This window comes from Magallana gigas, chromosome 4 (assembly GCF_963853765.1).
Source record: "Magallana gigas chromosome 4, xbMagGiga1.1, whole genome shotgun sequence".
NCBI classification, from domain to species: domain Eukaryota; kingdom Metazoa; phylum Mollusca; class Bivalvia; order Ostreida; family Ostreidae; genus Magallana; species Magallana gigas.
Window position 1 is genome coordinate 8,276,218 of NC_088856.1, and position 23,742 is coordinate 8,299,959.

At 31.7% G+C, this 23,742-nt stretch overlaps 2 protein-coding genes and 1 long non-coding RNA gene across 7 annotated transcripts in view; 2 read left to right on the forward strand and 1 right to left on the reverse strand.

Annotated features, from left to right (window-relative positions):
* The window catches only part of LOC105326499 (TPR and ankyrin repeat-containing protein 1), a 32,281-nt gene extending 14,705 nt beyond the window's left edge, over nt 1–17,576 (forward strand). For all 5 annotated transcript variants that reach the window (XM_066081156.1, XM_066081161.1, XM_066081158.1 and 2 more), the window contains exons 17-35: nt 467–693; nt 783–1,043; nt 2,118–2,273; nt 2,479–2,732; nt 2,838–3,119; nt 3,738–3,815; nt 3,938–4,739; nt 5,269–5,600; nt 5,830–6,290; nt 6,484–6,730; nt 6,854–7,023; nt 9,081–9,285; nt 9,627–9,744; nt 10,148–10,363; nt 12,554–12,722; nt 12,925–13,075; nt 13,719–13,883; nt 13,985–14,216; nt 14,534–17,576. In XM_066081156.1, the coding sequence (XP_065937228.1) occupies nt 467–693; nt 783–1,043; nt 2,118–2,273; nt 2,479–2,732; nt 2,838–3,119; nt 3,738–3,815; nt 3,938–4,739; nt 5,269–5,600; nt 5,830–6,290; nt 6,484–6,730; nt 6,854–7,023; nt 9,081–9,285; nt 9,627–9,744; nt 10,148–10,363; nt 12,554–12,722; nt 12,925–13,075; nt 13,719–13,883; nt 13,985–14,216; nt 14,534–16,386 (6,379 nt within the window). In that variant the 3' untranslated portion in view covers nt 16,387–17,576. The remainder of the gene's footprint in view (nt 1–466; nt 694–782; nt 1,044–2,117; nt 2,274–2,478; nt 2,733–2,837; nt 3,120–3,737; nt 3,816–3,937; nt 4,740–5,268; nt 5,601–5,829; nt 6,291–6,483; nt 6,731–6,853; nt 7,024–9,080; nt 9,286–9,626; nt 9,745–10,147; nt 10,364–12,553; nt 12,723–12,924; nt 13,076–13,718; nt 13,884–13,984; nt 14,217–14,533) is intronic.
* LOC136274410 (uncharacterized) lies at nt 7,519–8,957 on the reverse strand. The gene is made up of 2 exons (XR_010712730.1): nt 8,715–8,957; nt 7,519–8,216 (listed from the first exon to the last, which is right to left on the reverse strand). It is a non-coding gene; the product is annotated as an uncharacterized lncRNA (long non-coding RNA).
* Nucleotides 16,384–20,580, forward strand: LOC136274413 (uncharacterized). Its single transcript, XM_066081162.1, has 2 exons — nt 16,384–17,576; nt 17,785–20,580. The coding sequence occupies exons 1-2, from the start codon at nt 16,410–16,412 to the stop codon at nt 17,884–17,886; spliced, it is 1,269 nt and encodes a 422-aa protein (XP_065937234.1). The 5' UTR covers nt 16,384–16,409; the 3' UTR covers nt 17,887–20,580.
* The last annotated feature ends 3,162 nt before the right edge of the window (nt 20,581–23,742 follow it).

Consider the following 23,742-nt stretch of genomic DNA (forward strand, 5'->3'; position numbering starts at 1 on the left):
TTGTATTTGTATTAAGTAATGCGATTAATTAAAAAAGAAGTCGAAAATATATAAGCATAAAAACTATATTTAAAAATGCGATTGGTCCTGTAGTGTGGAAAAGTGTTTTCAAATACCAATTGTCATTAACCTATTTTTGATCTCAATAGTTTTTCATGTGTATAAATTATTGACAGAAACAAGGAAGAATACAAGGAAAATATGTAAAGCCCATTATTTGAAACACATGTACATGTTCCTACTTTCATATTTTGAATATAATGCATTCACTTTTTTGTGGGTGTATTATCAAATGTTATCACCTATATTTCAGGTGAATAAAAATGATTGTAATGTTTTGTTTTCATAACAAATGCCAAGCTTGTTTTTAATAGAAACTTGTTCATATTAAGTGTATTATGATTAGTTTGTGTGCTGTATATATTAGCTAATTTAAATATGCTTGTCGTCTTATTGTTTTTTACAGAGACGAAAAGGCCTATGCTTCAAATAATGAAAAAGAATGCCGTTCTCTGTGTGCGGATACATTGGAAAGCGCTAAAGCAAAAATAAGATCACAAAATTATCGTCTAGCGTTCTACGATTTAACACATATTTTCAACAACAAGAAACATAAATTGGACTTACACCAACAGATCGAAAACGAGGCCCTCTATCTTGTTATCAGCGCTCTTGGACAAAATGAAAATCCAGGTTGTTTTTACTTTTAATTAAATGTTTAATGACATATCTAAAAATAATCTTTGTTTCCGAAAGTAATTTCCCGTTTCTTTAACTCTCAGATATTCCTGAAAAACTCACGAAGATACCGATAAAAACATACAAGAAAATAGTATCTGGTCTTGCAGAAAAGGAATATTGGAAACAAATGCACATTGCTGTTGTTGAATATCGAAGACATCATGAATGTTCCTCTTTATCGGACTTTGCCGACGGACTTTCGGTTAATCAGGTTATCAAATGCAAACAGTTCCAACAAAGCGAAGACCTACTGATTGAAATCATTGAAAACATGCTGAGTAGTGGAGCTGTATTATCTGAGGGTAAAAGAACGTTTATTATTACTCAATTATATTTCAATCAAATTATCGTTATCCGCCTTCCCATCGCATGCATCCAATGAAATCGCACACGGGATCCGTCCAACATATGTTATACATGTATTCTCCATGATTATAAAAGAAACGTTAACTATTCATATTTAAAAAAGGAAAAGGGGTTTTTGATTTTGTAGTATAAAAGTCTTTCATTTTTAAAGAAACTTTAGAGGCCGACATATGTCTGAATTCTAAGATAACATTAGGGGTCACTAATTTTAACGCGCTTATGTGCATTTAACATAACTATTCTCCTTTAAAATGACAATAAGCATATATATTTTTATCTATTTAAATCATAACAATATATAAAAAACAGTTTTCATGTTTAATAAATTCATATTTATGACCAATAAAATTATATCATTAAACACCTTAAAGTGTTATGTTTTTGCCATTTAAGATTTATTGTGCAAATAATTATTTCAAAGTATTACAGCTTCTTACTGCCGCATCAAAGAAATCGTGTGTATTCAAAAATGAAATCGGAAGAAAGATTCAGATATACAAAATTTCAAACTAAAGGTCAATACAAATATAAACACAAATGAAAAGGAACAAACCATTATAGGTAAATAAAATTCAAGTTTTAAAATTACTAAAGCGGCTTAAAGTCATACAATATTTATGCCTTTAGTTTATTCGGTTTTCAAGCTTAAATTGAATATATAATCAGTTTCATATGCCATTCTCTCCAATGTATTTCAAAATTCGTTTTAGTAACTATTAAGTATTACAACCACTGGATATCATCGCCAAGTGTTTGTTTAATAAACAAATGGCATCGTACCCTTATCCTTATAACCGATAATAGATCGAGTTATTTCATATACTTTTAACTAGGTCAATATTGCATTATTTGTAATTGATAATTTTGGACTTTTGTATAGTTATGGCGGATTCAAAAAGTATTTATTTTAATAGCTTCTTTATCCCAAAACATTCAATTAGAAAATATCATAGAACCTAAGTCTCAGGTATGATATGTTCGTTTACGCAAGCTTCAAATATTAACTTCAGAAGGAAAAGACGCAATTGAAAATGCTGTACAGAATAACCATTTTAAGTTCTTAAACCGACTGTTTGGTTTTGGTGCTAATCCAAAGTACCTTTCTGTGGAAACTGGTGATACACCTATACATGCAGCGTTATATATAGCATTAGAAAGGGACCAAGGTAACACACGTTACTTATTTTCGAATTTATTCTTTCTTCTAAATTTTGATAATAATAAATATAAGATATTTGTGATAACCTTAGTGTGTTTTTACAAAATTTTTAATACTTATGAACAAATTGGAAAAAGAATGAAACGTGTGTCCATAGCTATAGCTCAGTTCATTGACAAGGTGTTTTAGTTAGATTTATTTTGATTTTTGAGGGAATACTGGAATTCTTGAGAAGTTCATAGAGATGTTCAAGGAAGACCCTGAACGTTTCCCATTGTTAGACCCTGCCTCTCTTAATGATTTTGGCGATAGCTTGTTTCATGTCATTGCAAAGATAAAATTCAGCAAAACGTCATTGGAAGTTACAAGAATATTATGCGAAAAAGGCGTTAAATCAAACATTAAAGACAGCGAAGGAAGACTTCCCGTAGAATATTTACTGAATGAAAATGACAGACGTTTGCAGGTAAGTGAAAACAAACGTGCAAGAAGTCATAAGTTCTTTTACTTTATGTCCTCGATAATAATATTTGGTTGACACTACATGCATTATTAAATTTTTTGGCTGCAGTACTTTCGGCTAGCTTCAAGAGCAGCTAACCTACATACAGATGATACAGGTGGAGGAATTGATAGTGAAAACAAGCACAATAAAAAGAAGACAAGAACTGCCGACAGCTCTATACCTGATGCACCTTTGAAAAAACAGAAACTTAAAGAAAATATAAGTCTCATGATCAGTGAATTAAAGGACATTGGAATGTACTCCGAAGAATTAATGACCAAGAGTCGGAAACGAAGAGACGTGAAGAAAAAAGAGGCATGCGACTTGGAATTAAAACATGCCCAAAAGGTATTCTATTGTAATACATATATATGTGCCTCGTTTACATGTACACAAAAATACACGTATATATTTTATAGATTTTGACCTCTAGCCATATTCAGGCATGTAATATTTATTCGCAGCATCTGTTACATGTACCACAAATATAAGATAAATAAAGACTAGGTCGGTAGTTCCGGTGCTGGAATGCACAGATTTTACGTTTTCTCTACACGTGGACATATTGACGACAAAAGAAGATTTAATAAACAATAAAGTATCTCTAAAATTGTAAGGATAAGCTTTCTTTGGTCAATAATAAACGATTTGTTAGCATTACTGTTATCACTTGGAATTCTGATGCGAATATATTTATTTTGCTTTATAAGTCTTAAAATGCATTTATAAGATCTGATTATCTAAAATCTTTCAAACTTATCAAACTGTCTCTCATAGGGACATGTGAAATCGACATCTTTTAATTGTTATAATGTCTTGAAGGATATCACTCCGATTATAGACTGTTATTAAAGACATACACGTTTAGTATATTTAAACAAATTAGGACGATGCTATCTTTAAAAAGTCATAAAGTAAGAAATAAAACAGAGTTTCAATCATATGTATTTGTATTCGTAATCACAGACAAATGCACAGACATCACATTCTGCACCAGCCATTCCAATAAAAGATGTTGGATCTTTCCAGGAAACATTAAGTCCGGTAAGTTTTAAGTGACATCTGTAGCATATATTCAGTTGTAAATGCTGAGACTTATATTATTTTGCAATACGAGAATGATTCATAAAATTATAAGAATTACATTTATAAACTGTCTTAAATAGATTGAACCAGGAATGTTTGAAGACAATGAATGGGAAATTGAATGTACATCTCTAGTATGGGAAAAGCTAATAAGTTCAGCCTTGCCACTGCAACGTCGAAAAGAAATCATTGCATCCTTTCAAAGGTTTGCTAGCGGAATATTTTCGACTAGTATTTGTTTAGAGATTGAACCAGGTAGTTTATTTGAAACAATAGAAATATATGAAACTGGACCAATACTATGGGAAATAGCAGTCAGTTTTTCTCCGAGATTAACTGACTCTGAAACCGATTCAATAAATGTGTACACAGAAACTGTGCGAGTTTGGGACATCGTAGAAACTAACACTGAAAAAGAGGCATCGCTAGCCAGAATTAAAGAGTCATACTTAAGAGGCGGAGAGTGTATTTATGAAAAATATCTCACATGCTCGGTGAATGTTGACCAGAAACTGTTTGATAATTTTGATGAAAAAAAAAGAATTCCAAGGAGGTATTTTGGTTGCTCACGCTCGGACACAGAAATTGAAAAACAGAAGATGATTTTTCCTGGGAGCTACTCAGCGACAGAATTTCATATCTTGAAGTTTTATTCATTTACAACTCAAATGGCCATGACTTCATTACAATCAAATAGTTGCACTAAAGATTTTCCATTTAAAGTTACGGAAGTGGAACATTCGGTTATATGTCTGCCTTCTTCTGATCCCATCTTGCTTCTAGGAAGAAGTGGAACGGGTAAAACAACATGTTGTCTCTACAGATTATGGAGCAGATATGACCAAAACGCGAGAGATACCGCACATAGGTTTGATGCTGGAGGTATATTTTTTAAAGATATCAATTCATGAATGTAACGTATATTTGATAATGTGGCTACGAATTTTACATTTAAGCAATAGGTGTCAATATTTGACCTAAACATTTTAATTTATTGAGCACGTGAATTTAGTTAATTTGATACATGTCGTTGTCCTAAACTATTTTTTGATAGTTTAAAGTTAATTAAGAAATTACAAATAAATGTGTAATTTTTTGAATTTAATATTTCCTTGACAATTTCCTGACGATTTTTATCCTTATAATGGATGGTTTTATTAAAATTATATAAAATTTTACCTTCTAAGTTAATGTTTTCATATACATTTAAAATGTATAATGTAAGTTTGTTTGTCTTACTTATTTCCAACGAATGAGAAAATCATACTATTGTCAATTAGTCGTATATTAAATCTTAACTGCATACCAAATCATTACCGCCAAAAAACCCCCAAAAAACCAAACAAACAAAAACAAACTTTTATACATTTATATTTTGATTAAAATTATGCTATAACATATTTATTCACAGATGAAGATGACGAAAGTGGATCGATGGATAATGAATCGAATAATGAATTGACACAGGATGATGTTGAGAAAAAAACTTTTCGACAGCTTTTTATTACAAAAAATTTAGTTTTATGCAATGAGGTTCAAAAAACATTTTCTGAGATGAGAAATTCGTTGGATGATAATAATTTGCCAGCAGTATCGGCAGCTGAGGAAACAATTCCTCCGAGACTGCAAGACCTTCAGAATAGTCATTTTCCTCTGTTCCTGACATCAAGAAAACTGCTGCTTATGCTTGATGGATCGCTTCCTGACCCGTTCTTCAGACGAGATGCATCTGGAAATATTGTGGTACGAAATATACAGTATGTGGATAAGAGGCTGCGTGATCTTGACATAGATTTTAAGTATATGTGTTCATAGTCAATACGTAAGACAAAATACAAATATTCAGCAAAGTAATAATATTTCGTTACATCTTTTCTGTACAAAAGGTTTAACATTCGTTATATTTTATAAGTATGCATTTTCGATCCAATGGACACAAGAAGATCGTATTGTTTGTATTGTTTTTATCTAGGACGATATACCGGGATGGTCATCCGATGATGATAGCCTATCATTTCTACCTAAGCTTGAGGATGACTCAGAAAGTGAGTCAGACGAAGAATTATACGATGAACAATCTGTCGACAATGATAACCCTGGTGTCAGTAACAGAAAAAAATGTGCTAAAATTGAAGTTACATACGATGTATTTTGTAATTCGGTGTGGCCAAAAATACGGAAAGGATTTGAACAATACCACCCATCCTTAGTCTGGATGGAAATTATTTCTTTCATCAAAGGATCATATGAAGCATTGGTTCATGAAAACGGATATTTAGATAGGAGAGAATATATCTTACAAGGGAAGAAAAAAGCTCCAAACTTTTCTGGAGAGCGGGAAACGATATATGATATTTTTTTGAAATATCGGCATTTTCTAAAACAGCGTTTCTGGTTTGACGAGGCAGATGTCGTCAGGAACATATTTTGCAGGTTCTTAATATCTTTTAAATTGTTTACAATTGTAGTTCATAATATCCTTGGAGTTTCAACAAATATCGCTGAACGTTTTCAATTTGTTTTTATATTAGTTTTGCTTTTAATATAAACACTAACGTTTTGCAACTTTCTGTATAATTACCATCCATTATTACACATTGAGTCATTTATTTTTTTATCATAACAGACTACAGGGATCAGGTAATCGTATAAACAATTTGAACATCAACGAAATATATGTCGATGAAACTCAAGATTTCACTCAGGCCGAGTTATACCTGTTGTTACATATCTGTCAGAATCCTAATGATATGTTTTTAACTGGTGACACTGCACAAGGTATCATGAGAGGAATATCATTTCGTTTCAAGGATCTGCGTTCCCTGTTCTATCATGCGAGTCAAACAACGAAATCTATCAAAGTTCCAGAAAGGGTGATTATTTTTATCTGTAATTGTAATCATGTTTATATGTACAAAATTACCCTTTTTGATGTTTGATAGTCATTTTTTTCAATTTTTGATTTGATGTAACAATCATGATGGGCTTTTTTTCAGATTCATCAACTTAGTCACAATTATAGATCTCATATTGGTGTTCTGAATTTAGCATCAAGTATTCTAGATATCCTAGTTGAATACTTTCCAGAATCATTCGACATTCTTCAAAAAGATCTTGGATTGTTTAATGGGCCATCTCCAATTCTTCTTGAAATATGTGATAAAAGGTATGCCTTGCTTTAATTAAGTTTAACATATACATGTAGATATATTAAGTGAAGGTTGATTTTTTTGACAATCCTATTTTACCTGTATTGTCCTATAAAGAACAAAGTGTAATGTATACCGGACATATCAAATCGAATTATAGAATTTATAAATATGAATTTAAAGCTTTTTATTTAATACATTTTATGCTTATAGTAAGATTCTTTCTATAAAAAATAATGTTTAATCTCTGCCGTATGTTCTCTAGAGTTTTGAAAGAGTTTTTACATGGTTATTCTGTCCTGTCCTTATAACATTTATTAAGTATTTGTCATGCATTCTGTTCTATCTAGCATAAATCCTACCATACACTGCGGTGTGCATATAATATTTTGTATGAAAAATAATAAACTTTTCTAGTATTGTATTTGAGATTTAATCATAATGACACAGGATGAATAATGTGTATGTGTAACGGGATGAGCGGAGGCTACTCCAAACAACAACAAGACATCTTAAATTTAACAAAATTTAATAACAAAAAAAATAAGAGAAAGAAAGAAAAGATAGAAATATAAACACTAAACCACACAAACACTCACACAACTTTCACTCAACAAGAAAAAATATGATGTTTATACAAATGACCAAAAATAAATTAGAAGAGTGTCCGAATCTCCGGGGCTGTAGTCCTGGACCAACTACGGACAACCACAACTAGAGTAGTTTCGTCACCACAATCATCATCATCACCATCGTCATCATAATCATCGACACTATCATCAACACCATCGCCTACAACACCATAATCATAATAGACATCATCGTCATCACCATAATCATCTACTTCATAATCATCACCGACGTCACCATGAACGACATCATCTACACCATCATCATCGACATGACCATCATCATCGTCGTCGTCATCATCACTATAACATCATCGTCGTCATCAACATGAACATCGCATCGTCATCGACTTCACCATGAACGACATCATCTACACCATCATCATCGACATGACCATCATCATCGTCGTCGTCATCATCACTATAACATCATCGTCGTCATCAACATGAACATCGCATCGTCATCGACTTCACCATGAACGACATCATCTACACCATCATCATCGACATGACCACCATCATCATCGTAGTCATCGACATCACCATAACATCATCATCTTCTCAACATCAACAATATGACACTACAATAAGTGTACAAGTGACACCATAACACCATAATAAAAACAATATTGTATAATACATCATATAAGTATCTCACTGATAGTATCAAACTATGATAATGTATAAATAGTATTATATTAAAGGCAACATCTCAAAATATTGTAAGTATATGGTAACTAAGTTATTTGTTTACAGTAAACAATATGGCGTCTGAGACTTCCGGTGACGCACTTCCGCCCAAGTAGTTAAGTGGAAAAAGTGACAATAAATTGTAAAATAAAATAACGCATAGAAAATAGCCCTTTAAATCACCGTTTCTTTATACAGCAATAGCAAAAACTGTACTGTAGAAAAAGACGAATTCCATTTAAACACTCTCGCTAAAGTCACACATCAGTGAACACACAGGTAACTCTACAGTGAACAATGGTCAAGGTGACTTTATAGGACGACTGCGTAATACTAATAAAAAGGCAAAAATTTACAAATAAACTACACCAAACTAAATAAATACTTACCACGGTCAGCTATCCGTGTCCGCGTCAAATGCTGAACTTGTGAAACTAAAACATGCCACACAGGCTTCTAACACGATACCCCCTTCACACACTAAGCACGTCTTTATTGCTGGACAGCTCGGCCGGGTATAACTTAGCGCCTATTGTTAGGGTCGGCCAAGCACGTTGCAAAGAATTATGGGAAAAATAAAATCGGGTGTGTTCGATATGAACAGTGATTGTCACAGTATGTATTTTTCAAAAACCAAAAAAATCTAAATCAAACAAAATCAACGATAGAAAACAGGTATATATAATATTAATTAAGAAATGTTATGACTCTAATGTAATGTCTTGTAAATAAAATATTATGATTATATTATGAAGCAACTTGGCGGTACTACTAAAAGGAAAGGGTAAATCAACATCGAGAATAGAATTTGGAGCACACCAGGCTGTTCTTGTCGCAAATGACAGAGCTCGAGATAATCTACCTGATGAACTACAACATGGCATAGTTCTTACCATCTACGAGGCTAAAGGATTGGAGTTTGACGATGTTTTGCTATATAACTTCTTTCAAGCTTCACAAGTATGTCTGTTATTATTGTCCTAGTCGTATTATCCTTTACAAGGCAAATGATAACGTGTAACATTTATTACAATCTTTAAGTTTTGAACGAATGATTCCAGTTTATTTGGTCGCCTAATAGATATTACATGTTGAAATTAATTTTATTCGTTATGTAGCAATGATTTCAAATGTAAATACGAGTATATTCTTTAGCATTTTTGTGCAATGGAAAAAATGAAGAAATACAAACTCACAACAGCATCAAATTTACACTTTAAAAATCATATAATTAAGAAAGCTGTGGAATATATATCATACATTTAGGTTACTATAATTTGTAACATTTCAATCGTGTGCAGGCTGGAAAGGAATGGAGGGTTGTGACACAATTCTTGGAGAAATTATGTACCGCAGATAGGAATGAAATGCCAGTTGGACCCTTAGCTGATTGTGAAAGTCTCACTGAAATTGATTACAGTATGTTCAATGTGAAAAAAACAGGATTTATTAGGCTTGTGAGAGGAATACTTTCCTTTCAAGTGTTTGATGAAAGAGCCTTCCCTCTTTCAGCCTTTGAATTTTTTGTTATGCTAATGCTAATACCTTTATATATGCTATTTTCATATCAAATATAGTAAGAAATTTTCCTAAGAACAGCTACTCGATAACTACTGTTATGAAAATAATCTGTTGGGTTGTAAAATCTGGAGCCAAATTAATTTTACAATTGTAAATTGTATAACATCTATAGAAAGGACTAAGACAGTAACTGAATTCAATGATCAACACTCGATTTTAACAGAAAAATGATATGATACAAAAAAAATATATATGTTCACATTGGATACTTGTTTTTTAACTTGCTATTTTCTTTTTGCAGGCGTTTTTGAAGAGAGTAACAGGCCTCGACCACTTGCATTTGACCAAAATAAACACAAAGTTTTGAACACGGAACTAAAACAACTATATACTGCGATTACCAGAGCAAGAGTTCATGTCTGGATATTTGATGAGAATGAAGATAACAGAGCACCGATGTTTGAATATTTTAAAGCGAGAAAACTTGTCCAAAGTGTCAAAGAAGGGGAAACAGGATGTAGGTGTCATATTACTGCCATACTTTAATTGTTTTGCAATATCTTGTGTGAGGTATTGGAAGCAAGTTATAATAGTTCTGGACGGTGATAATGAATCGTTCAGTCTCCGTTGTGTTATCTGTTGCATTCATTTTATCCATGATTATTGTCCTGCACACGTGATTGCGTGTTATAATTTATTTTAAAAAATCTGAGTCAAATTACCAATGTATATTTGAACAAGACTGGCAATTTTAAAGACGAAAATTCAAGTAGTATGTTGTAAAATTAAAAAAAATACCCCTGGTATATACTTCACAGTTTATCGTTGAAATTAGAATCATTTTCTTTGGTTATACATGTATCAAAACTACACCAACCACGAAATTCAACGCATTGGTGACAAATATATAAAACATAACCAATTTCGTTGTAAATGTCATGAACTTACAACATAACGTTCGTAAGGTCACATCATAAAAACGTTTGATAGAACAATTTAATAACAAATTATAAATACTAGACTTTGACCCGTGCTTGCACGGGTTGACATTGCATACATGTATGATATCGGGCATTTACAAAAAAGATTCATCGAAACTCCGTATATTGTTGACATTTGCATAACCAAACTTCAAGTCTACAGTAATGCTATTAATTTCACTACACTCTGCTGAGTTGGAATTAACTAACTGTCTCACGGGAAAGGCCTTCAACACAGTTAAAATGCCTCCCATATACCTATAATGTAGCAGAAAATTGCAGAATCGCTCCAAAACGATTTTGGAGAAAATTAATAAAGTTGCATTGAAAATAACAGTCAAATTGTTTACAACAAACTATTTTAAAGGTGTTATTACCTTTCTTCGAAAAGTTTAATTTTATAATTGCAGAATTCAACATATTGCAATAAAGTTTTTTACACACCATTTTGACATTTGAAGCTCTCGGGATTTTTTTATAGTAAATGCACTGTGTTAGAGTTATCTCCCGTATTTTCTTTGATGAACAGAAAACAAGTATTCCTTTTAACGGAATGATCGGCAATTATGAAATATAGATAGCTAGAAGCAATCAACATGATCAGTTTGATGTAAAATAATTAAAAAATACTGTATTTTTACAAAATATAGAATATTTTGAATCTGTACACCATAATTTCATTATTATAAACCGTCAACAAATTTGATTTTGAAATAAATTTGGGGAAAGCCGTTCGTAAGTTCCTTGTCTAATTCTATATTTTTAACATAATTATTAAATGTTAATGTATCTTCTTCATCTTCAGAAAACTAGGTAGGGCTCTTCAAAGAGCATTAACACGTACACAAAGAAAGAGTTGTATTAAAATAATTTAATGCGACTGAAAAACATTGAATGCCATAATAACTTGCTATTGAGGTCGCATTATAACGTAACCTTGTTTATAAATCAAGCCGTCTTCCTAGCTACTATTATGCAACATCAATATCATGGAGCATCTTCTTATGATCGAGGACAGTTCATCGAGGTCAGCTGCATTACTGAATGAATCCTTACGCGTGAGACAAAATGTGCATTCTTGAATTAACAGGTCGAACTGTATTTAATGTATGTTTGCATCTATTTAGGTAAATTAATTGAAATAAAAATGAGTAAAATGTTATATAAATACTAAACCAAAGCTTCAAGTTTTTATAAAAACTACTTATGCAAGCAGAATGTGTGCGCACGTGGAAGCATTTGCCGGATGCCTTATATGGACACAAAAATTTCAAATGAAAATTAACACGCATTTGTTTTATCGTTTCCAAGTTTATCCATACAAATGTGAGATTGTTGAAGTTTAAACTAAAGAGCCTCCCGTAATTTTCGTTGATTATTAATTAACGAAGCTTGATTGAGAAAAAATAAAAACAAATTGGTAATCTTCAAATACAAATGATGTTTAAAGACAGTACTCTTCCGGTTTATCGGTATTAAAGCTAAAAAAATTGAGTACTATTTTAATAAAGTAGTATAGATTATACATTGATGAATGTTTTTCATCAAATCATGATTGTCTGTTTAAAAAAAATTAAAGCGATTGTTTCTCTTATTACCGTTGGTTTTACTATCAGAGTTTCAAAACAAACGTTTAAATGATTAAAGTCTGAATATTGCCTTTAAAATACAGTGAAGTATACATGCACAAAGCACATTATAATAAACTAATTTACATTTTTTAACAGTTAATTTAGGATTTGCCGAGGTTTCCTCACCAGAAGAGTGGATAGAAACTGGAGAAAAATTTATGAAAAAGTCATTGTTTAACACAGCTGCTACATGTTTCCGAGAAGCTGGTGAATTTGAAATGGAAAAAATTGCAAAATGTCATCAAAAAGCCCTAGATGCCTCTAAGTATGTGCAAAAATCAATTTTAGTGATTTTAAATTAATTGAGATTTTTTAAAGAGTTTTTATAAGTCGTATATTTAATTTGAAAAAAAAAAACAATGATGAATAAAAAATGTTCAAATGTGCATGACATAAAAATATTTTTTTTTCATAAGAATGGGTATAAAGTAATTGTAAACATATTAAACGATGTTATTAAATTATAGAATGATTGAATATCCTGCTCAAATGCAAGAGTTGTTTCTGTCTGCGGCGCACGATTTTCTGGAATGTGAACACCCATTAGAAGCAGGAAAGTGCTTAGAAAACGCAAAGGAATTATCTCTTGCCGCTGATCTCTACAGAAAGACGAACATGGTAACTTTCTCATTTTTAACCAATCTATTACGACAGACAAACGGTTGCCTTCTTTAAATAATACAATAATAAACACATAATTAAACGAACAGCATTTTTATGAAAATGAAATTGATTTTTGAAAGCATAATATAGAAAATAAAAGTTTTAATATATTACTAACAGTTTGTATATAAACCCCCGTTATAAATTTATAAATCAATGGTGTTATGAGTTTTGCTAATAAAGGTATTTTTGATTTAATATCTTTAATTCATTTTAGAGATATAGTAATTAACCCTTTTTAAGAAAAAGTTAAACTGACTCTGACTGAATGCACATAACTAAACTGTTTTAAAGAAATGGTAACACATGTACTTAGTTCGCTATTTAGTGCATCATGTCATTTGAAAATAATACCCAAATTTTCACTTTTGTCGTTTTATGAATGTATGTTATTAAACACTTTCTGGTAATTTCAATCGCATGTTTTTAGTGCAATATGCAATTTAAGGAAATAATTCTTTAACCACCAGAAATATCTGACATATGTGCCTATTAGATTGAAGATAGAAATTATTTTTTTGTATTTAACATTCTCTAAAGAAAAAGGAAAACTCATCTACACGAATTTATGTTTAAAATACATTTATCTGTTTACCAGGTAGAAAAAGCTGCAGAGATTTATATAAAAATGCGTCTACCGCTCAAAGGTAGTAAATGCTATGAAGAAGCAGGGCAGTTTAAACAGGCATTATCTTTGTTAATCAAACATAACCTCTTCGAAGCAGCCATTGACTGTCTTCATAGATATCAAATATTAGTGCAGGTAAATTTTATAAACAAAATTTTCATGTAATCAATTGTAGGAAATCCAGTTTTATAAAAAAAAAAAAATAAAGTGATAATAATTTCTTTCCGTTCTCTAAGGAATATAAACACAAAAAAGAGCCCATTCCGTCCCGCCTCGTTGCAAATGCCCCAGGACCAAACCATTCTGAACAAAAACTAAGTCTTCAAGCAGCAGAGTCCTTCCTTAAACAAGGCAAAATTGAGAAGATGATGTTGGCCCTCAATCGTTTACCAGATGTCAAACACAAAGTGGAGTTTTTGACGGTGAATGATCGTATACAAGAAGCAATTAACGTCCTACAGTCAGAGGGTAAGAAGTAGGGCGATTGATGATGGAATTGTATCTTTTTGAATTTTTCATTGCCTTTCAGAAAAATTGGAACGATATATTGACCCAACCTTGCCTTTAATTTACTAACATTAAACTTACAAGATAAATTTACAAATAGAAAACTGCAAATATTTTATCTGTTTTGAAGAAATTTTTGTGATTTTTTAACTTGTCTCTAATTTTGTTTCTAGTCATGAGTCTATCATACATATTAGTAAAATACAATTTTTATTTGCTTGCTTAATTCAAGACCCATAAAATCTTGCATAATGGTTTCTTTTGATACATATTTGCAGGAACCCCTAGGCAGCTTGTTGACGTATACCTGAACGATGGAATGACAGACAAAGCCTTGAGTTATGCTGCAAATCTAGGAGATAGTGATTTAAGAAACAAATGCCACATTTTTGATATCATTATAAGGTTAGACGGCAACAATATGGATGTTACTTCAAAAAGAGAAATTAGCAAAAAACTAGAACAAGTATTTTATGCAATGCAAGATTCAAAAGAAAAAGCTTTAGCTGGAAAAGCAATATTAATTGCTGGAAAATTAATCAAGGAAGTACAATATATTGGACAAGCGTACGGAGCATTTGACCATTGCGAGCCTTTTCCAAATATTGCTGGCCAGCTGGACTGTATGGACTGGATGACTATGAATGCAGATCTTAGAAACCCGAAAAATTTATCAAAATGTATCCTTGGAATGGACACGTTATTCAAAGCCTTAAACATTTTGATGCGACCTATTAATGAAAGCGAAAGGACACAACAATTAGATATTTTGGAATACTATGGTTTTTATAGATCCACCAAAGAAGGAATATTTCGGTTATACCCGCGGCAAAAACCAATCGCTGCATCATTTATTCCAAAGCATATTTTAAATGGACATGTCTGTGACGTTAAATTGCTCGATGCTTGCAAGTCGAGTTTCAAATTCCTTGCAGAAAATGGTCTAAAATGGAAGTCTAAATTGGAAAATGAATTGAAAAACACGCCCGATGAATGTCTTAAATCCTCATTAGACGCTCTAAGAAAACGGGTGCAAATATTCGTTAGACGCATAGAGCTTGAAATGCACATTCGAGTTGGTTCTATGGAATTTGAAAGACGAGGATCAATTTTTGACAAAGAACTTGGATTGCTTAAAGAAATTTCATTTTCTAATTGTGAGCATCTTCTTCGAGACATTTTTCAAGATGATGGTACAATCAGTTTTTCAACATTGGACTGGGAACCAATGCTACAGTTTTGTAATTATCTTAAAAATCCAGGAAAACGATTTTTTCATCAGAATTTGACATATTATTTGCAATTTTTGATACAACACCATTGTCCAAGTTGGAAAAAGGACGACGTCCCAAACTTTCTGTGCTTTCTTTTTGTTTATGATGTATTTGGCGAACGCTTGCAAATTACACCTGCATTTGTTTTAAAAGATAAAGACGAAAATACCCAAACTGAAGAAACTAAATCAACTATCCAGAAGGATGTGACAAAATCCCAGTTTGACCTGATATTTGATGATGAGAAAGAGGAAATGTTACCGGTGTCTTCAATTTGTGCTAGAATATCTGAGTGTCAAGAACTGTTGAAAGGTCTTAAACCACATGCAGCTTTAATTGAATTTGGGATTTTCTGTGAAACACTGAGTAAGTGCGATGTAATGTTACTTCCATGTGTCTCGCCACTTTTATATTGGATGGAATTTTATCTAACGCTTTTTCTTTTTTCATCAACGGCGCTGTTGACTACTCCAAATGAAAGCAATCCAAACAAAATATTTTTACCATTGTCGTACTATAGAAACACTATTGCGATGGGCTGTGCATTTACTAATCGCACAGACATAATCCGAAATATAATAAAAAGCAGTAAAGACTCAAAGCAGCATAAACAGACTCTTCTAAAATCTCTACAATCAATGGGACAATTACTTTTTGGAACCTCGTCTAAACTAAATCTCTTTGACTTTATATTTTCAAGCGAAGAAAACAAATTGGTTAGAGCTCAGAAAAATGCCTTTTCTGAAAGATTATTAGTTTTGTGCCTTGCAGTATTTTGTAATCTGAGAAAGAAAGTGGACAAAGCGGCAGAAATTGAAAAAGAATTAGCAGAAAAAATTTGGTCTTTAGTTTCGTAAAAAAGAAAAATGTTCCCGAAGAAATGAAAAAGAGATTGAACAAGACAAAGAAACATCATTTGGAGCCTAGTGATTTTCAGTTCATGTATTATGACTTTGTCAATTGCAAACGAAATGGTGAGAGTTTATTTTGTTTTGGAGTAAATTGCCAAGGCGCGGACGTGACATTACCTGAAGAGATATTTAATCTGGAAAATTGTCGAAAGGAACATTTTCTAAATCGAGAAACAAGTCAGGTTGTACAAACTTTATTGACTCAGAACAGTAAAGACCGAGAAAGTGAAAGGCTAATTGATAGACATAAGAAGATGTCGAAGACTTGTATTGATCTATCCGATCTTCATGTGAAAAATAACATTGAAAACACTTTGCAGGAAGACAATCCGTGTACTGATGAAAGGGAAACTTTAGTTAAACAGCAAGAACCTCAATCAAAAGAAGAAAAGGCAATAAATATTATTGTACGTGCTTTGAGGAAATATGTTTTCCGAAAAAAGAGTTTAGGAATGATTTCTAAATTAAAACAACTGATAAAAACTAAAAAAGATGAGGAAATAGAAAAAGGTTTCAGTTCTCAATCGCATGACCAAAATATGTGTAGAGTATGTGGAATATATTATGTTAGGGCCTCTGAGTTTTTAAATGATAATACAGTCATTTATGAAAGAGAGGAAAACCGATTGAAAGATGCCAATCTGAGTCATAGTTGTGAACGCTTAAACGACCTTGAATCAACTGTTAAAACCTTAAATGATTCGAAAGTCGATTCTGGCAGTTCTGATAGCATTGATCCATTTCGACTTTTAATGAAACGCAGACAGGATATTGAACAAGTTCAAGAAACATATGAAGCCCACATTGCAAATGAGGCACACAATTCAAAGTTATCTCAGTATGAAAGCTTTCGATGCAAAGTCAACGCAGAAATCTACGATGCAGTTAATGATGTTGAACGATTCATCGATATTTACGGACTACGCAACGACGACACTGCTAAATTGTATCCTGACCTGTATCCGAATATAGAGATCCTTTGCAACAACCTAAGGGAACTTGTCGAGTTTGAGAAACAAATCATTACGGAAAAAGATTGGGGAAATTCCGAAATAGATGACAAAGTGCGAGACTTGCTTGCTATGCTTTCCTTATTGAAAGAACCGGTTAAGCAAAAGGCCAAGGAAAACAAAGAGGTTAAATTCATTTATATTTTCACGATATGAATTTATTTATCAGGAAAATTTCTGATTTAATAAACAGTTTTTTTTAATTAATAATATAAATCAAAAACAATTCTTTGTTGTCTTAGTCTCAAATTTTTTTAGTAATGTGAAGAATATACAAGACCTAGCATGATCAAAACAAAACATTTCCAATAAATGTCTAAATTTTTTTTTGCAGAAAAAGAAACTCTCTACTGATGTCAATTTTCAGAAAAAATCCTCTAAGAAGAGCAGACCAAGCTTCAAAAACCAACCAAAGTTTACGTTTTCTTCTTCATGATGTACAAATGTTTATCAATTTACGATAAGCAATCATTATTTTTATAACTTAATTTTTCCTTTTTGCGAAATTCTTTGGCAAAAGTTTTCTCTATAGGCTTTAAAAGGTGTTTCAAGCTGTTTAATTTAAATAATTTCGTGTTTTTTAGTTTATTTTTTGTATTCATGAATGTGACAAACATTTTATGATCTTTCAATAGATGTATGTATAATTTAACTGTTTTGATGATCACTGTATGGAAAGTGCTAATCGAAAATGAGGTTGATTTAGATCACTAGCAATATTGATTTGGGTACTCTTGGGTATGTTTAAAAATGCAAAACTTAAAATGGGACAAAAACTGTTAAATATTTCATAAAAGTTAGTTTTGAAGAATTTTGGAAAACCTTGTTACACAATTGTCTGCACAAACATACATGTAACAAACTCGCATGAACAGTGCTATTATAAGAAAAGGAGCTACTGTTTGCTTGAGTTAATGCAACAATTGCTATACTTTATATTCCCATCCGTTTAAAAAAAGCCATAAATGATTTTTTTTTCATATCTATAATATGATGATTTGAACATTTATGATTATCGATAATCAATAGCGAGACATAACTAGTTGAAAAAATGGTGTAAGTAATCGTAGAGTTTGATTCCATGACTTTTCAGTGTTGATGTTCCTGCGATGCTTGAATTGCGCTCTTGTTATGATTAAGTTGCGTTAAGTGTAAGTGTTATGATTAATTGGGTATACATGTATATGTGTCAGGTCAGTGTTATAGTATACCTACCAAGATCTAATGTACGGAATATTTCCAAATGTACCTATATATGCACCTTCAGCAACACATTGTATCACTGTTAATACTATCAAAATTATTTTAATTAAGGACAGCACTGGTGTTAACCATTTGGTACGCATATCATAATATGGCGACGACCTCTGCAGGTTCGTAAGTTTACACAACTCTTTTTATTTATTCAGATCGTATTTCAGCGGGTAAAACATAAGTGTTTGAAGAGCTTCTGAGTCTTCACATGTAGCAACCTTTACAATAAACCAAAACTGCATATTAATTGATATTATCTTCATTAATGAAAATCCCAATGATATGCGTACCTACGGCATCTTCGCCATCTAATGATATGCGTTCCAAATAGTAAACATATCGGCTTAACACCAGTGGGACAGGGTACGTTTTTATCAAACAATAAAGTGCTCTCTTTTGGTGATTCATATGTGATAAGACGGTGGCGATATTGCATACTGCATTGATCGCTACGTTCATAACAAACATAAATAATTAAAAAGCCTTTTATTGTTTATTTTATTAACATGTTTGATAGAAAAAATGAAGAAAATCAATTAAATTGTGGTTAACGTAAACCAGAATCTTAGATAAAAGAAACAGCCAGATCGTCTTTTGTAGGAACTTGAGTCTGATCTTATATCATGATTATTTCGTGTATTCTGTGACTTTTCTTAGGTTCTTAAAGCAATATGAGCTGTATTTTTTAGAATTTTATTTTGCTGTAAAAACCTGCTAGTATGATCAGTCTGCCTGTACCTTAAACTTATATAATAAATTAGATTTGAAAAAATCATTAATTTTTGTCAGGAGAAAGATTTCACTTAAAAGGAATATATAGCAGATGAATTTTTGTACAGGACGACAATATTTCAATTTTGCTCCAATTAAGGCTTCTTAATGGCTTTCCCCACAAAACCAGAGCTAACAGAAATTTTAAATCCAGATGATTTCCGGAATTTTTTGATGAATTTTCGTGGATTATTTATTAGCGAAGCTGAATTGAGAAAAATAAAAACAAATTGGTAATCTTCAAGTACCATTGATGTTTAAAATAGATAAAACAAAAGACAGCACTCTTCCAATTTATCAGTATTAAAGGCCAAATATTTGAGTCTATTATTTTTATATAATAGTATAGATAGTATAGATATTTTTACATAATAGTCAATGCTAAGTATCAAATGCACAATACGCAATACATGAGATCTACCAGAAAAAGTACAGTCGACATTAAAAAGAAAGATTAGCTTTCAAAAGATTATTACCTAAACTAAATTTAGCTTTCAAAAACGAGGCTAGGTATATATTTCGTGTATTTCTCAAGGCATCCAGAAGAACTAGCAATCAAATGAAATTGTAAATGCTTGGTATGTAATCGTGGAATATATAAACATTAAAATGCTTTCTGTAGTAGCAACATTGCAGAAAATATACATAACTCGCGTTGAACCTGCAATGATAGCTATCTTCATAACCCGCAATAATCATTAAAGAAGGCATTTTATTGATTATATTAACATTTTTTTTAAATAATTGATAAATTGATTGTAAAAAGTAATTAAAATTCACTTTATTACTGTACATGAATACGTTAGCTGAAAGAAACAGCTGTGAGACTTTGAGTCTGACATCATTATGATTATTTCGTGCAGTCCGTGATTATTCTCAGGTCGCTGTAGGTTTCCACCAATCGATAAAAAGGGCGTGTCGATTTCAGTCTGGCTGTTTCTATAAAGCTGTTAATTAATTTTAAGTTTCCGTAAGAAATAGAGGAAATGATACTTTGAAGATGTAAATATGAAGCGATAAAATCTTTTATGACAACTTCCAAAGTTCACGTCAATGGATAAATTGTCAAACATTAACAACCAGACTAATATAAACGCATGTCATACGAACTAAAAATGAAAACAAAAGAAAAAAAAATAAACTTTAAAAATAACAATAGTATTGCCCAATTATATTGATTCAATTTAAATCAAAGTTGATTTTAAGTGTTTAATATTACGTTATGTTTCCATGTGCAGACAGTAAATTCTAGATACCCAACAAATGTACAGCCGGTTATCTTAATCAACCGCATTTTCGATTAGCACTTTCCTTACAACCATACAATGATGATGAAACCCTGATTATTTTCCTAGTATAGTTTTAAGTTCAATGGAAAATGATAGTTCTTCCTAATTTGAAATTGGAAAATATTGATCGTTGTTTTAATTATGTTAACAATTCTGTGCTTCTCAATTTCATTTACAAGGAATAACAAACATCACAGAGGTTAATTAATGAGTATCATAATACAAGTAGTCATATACATACACAATTAAAAAGCCCTATCGGAAATAATAATCATTAAGCGTTTTAATCAATGCTCTATTTTGGCTATCATATTCAATTGCATTACATAAATCAATTCGAGTTAAAGAATAGTCTTTATTAACTTGAAGTTCTCTTAATTAAACACTGAAATATTGTATTTTCTCACATCACTGGGATTATTAACTTCGATGGAACTTAATACATTTTGAGGCAATCCAAGATATCTGACCAAATGTCGAAAATCCTGTGCGAGGTGTTCACAGACAAAACCTTTGTCTTTGTCTGTAATCGACCATTCTGGATTGTGTATTTGAAATTGCTGAAAACTAATTTTCTTGAAGTCTGTTAAAGATTCAATGATATCTTGTCGCTGAAGGTTTGATAAAATGTCACGAAGTTTACTGTAATGGTCAATGTTTGGATATTTTGTGTACCGCTTAAACATGGCAAGAAAGTAACTTTCACTGTCACGTGATCTCTCTGTCATTGTGGATTCAGGGTACTCTATTCCTAGTTCATCACAAAAAATAAAAAGAAGCGTTCCTTGTGGAAGTTTCCTTGAGACCATATCAAACAATAATATATTCTCTGAAACAAAAAGATATTGATAAATTTTTAGGCCTGTTTTTGTTTGCTGTTTTATATAACGTCATTTATATAGAAAATCAATCTAAAGTGTTTGTTTGTGTTTAACTGTCTTTATCTTATGATTCTCTCTCTCTCTCTCTCTCTCTCTCTCTCTCTCTCTCTCTCTCTCTCTCTCTCTCTCTATAAATATATAATATATAGTATTCACTGAAAGACAGGAATTTTTTGAAAGTCAACAATTTACCCTTTTCATTCTCTTTTTTTATCGGGTCCATACGTAAATGTGTATGCACAGGCTCATCTGAAATAATTAAACCATCAAATTAATGGAACCAATAAATGTATGCAAAGTATGATTTCGAATATATGATTGCTTGACATGGTGTTCGAAACTGTGTCCATATTAATTGCATTAAAGTAAAGGAGTTTCTTGATCTTAAAAATGTTCTTATTGTAAGGATACCACTTTATCGCGAATGCAGCCTCAGTAAAATATGATTGACAGGAATTGTTTCCTGATCTTGTGGACCGACATAAAAGGCAATATCACTAAACTTAAGGTATCCGATCCATATTAAGACCAAATCATTCTAACATTGAATATCAATTATGTATTAAATATTCTATATTAATTCAAAGCATTTTAGAATATAAACAGATTAACCGTGAAACATTTTCAAAAAAAATAATATACTAAGCCTAAAATAAAAAAGTAAATACTAAGAGTATCAATAAATGCTCTTTTGAAAATATGCATTTAATCATTAAAAATAGGAAAACTCTTTTAAAAAATTTTAAACCGTAAAAATCTTTTTAGAATTGAATTTAATAGGTTAAAATACATACTGATGCTTAAACATTAAACGTATGTCCAAGTATAATGAGTATTAAGCCCATACATATCTGTCATGCATCCCGGTTCATTGAACATGGGCTATTATGGATCGGATACCTTAAAACAAGTATTGACATTACTTACGGCTCTTTTAGGGATTTAAGGAATAAAAAAGTAATATAAATTTTCATTCAAATGTGACAAAAATATCTTGCAATGATTTTAAAATATTGTTTCCTACCTGTTGCTAAAGGGAGAAACTCTTCGTCGCTTTGTTGTCCCTATAACGACAGTTTTTCGTTTAGATTTGCAGAAGTAGAAAAAAGGATTCTTGAAAAATGGTCAAAAATTCGCAATTTTGCCCTAAGTGACTCAGGTGACTAAAAATAAACAATTAAAGGGCCACGTGTATATTTTCTTACCTCGCAAGAATCTGGGTGTAAATCACGATAGTTGACCACCATTTTCAAATCATCCTGTTTTCTCTTAAACATGGTCAATTGCTTTTCATGACATGGTTTTAATTCGGGACATTGCTTCAATAGATATAATTGAAGTTCTGATTTATATTGTTTTATGTGAGTCGTTTCACCAAACCTCTCTTGAGGGTCTAAAGATATTGCTTCGTCTAAATATTCTAAAGTTATTTCTATATTTTGTATATTCTGTTTTTCTATAATCTCATGAGAGCGAGCATCGGCAACCGATAATAATTGCTTCCTGCGGTCATCCATACCCTCCCTCATTGGGGATAACTCTGCAATTAACTTGTTAGCTTCCTCCAGATCACCACTGTCTTTTTTTAAATAAGATATTGGATATGCTTTATTAGACAATCTTAAATAGTAATAAATTCTACGTTGCAAAAACATTTTTTTCCAGAACTTTTGAACATCAGAACTTTGTGTTGATAGGGATTGAAGCCCTAAATCGATGAATTCCAGAATTTCTTCCTTGATAGCGGATGTTGTTTTTTTTCAAACTCACATCCTTTTATGTATGCTGCGAAATAATACATATTAGTAACGACTGAAGACGAGGATATACCCAAAGATTCAATTAAGGCAGCCGATAGGTATTTCTTAGAATCCTCTATTTCACCTTTGACGGCACTCGCAATAGCAAGTCTAGATTGATAAGCAATATTGAATAAGTTCGTATTTGTTATAGAGAGATTGATCCTTTTCAACTTTTCAAACCAAGGATGATTTAGCGAGGATCTTGAAAAAGACGACATAATAATTGCATCAATTCCAGCACATAAAGCATAGGATAGTTTATTAGCATCCCTCATATTTCCTTTGTATTCTCCTG

What these genes read in the sequence shown, in the direction of transcription:
- LOC136274413 (XM_066081162.1), top strand. Translation starts at nt 16,410, where the DNA reads ATGAAAAAGAGATTGAACAAGACAAAGAAACATCATTTGGAGCCTAGT. An exon ending in AGGCCAAGGAAAACAAAGAG is followed by an intron (nt 17,577 to 17,784) that starts GTTAAATTCATT and finishes TTTTTTTTGCAG; the next exon opens with AAAAAGAAACTCTCTACTGA.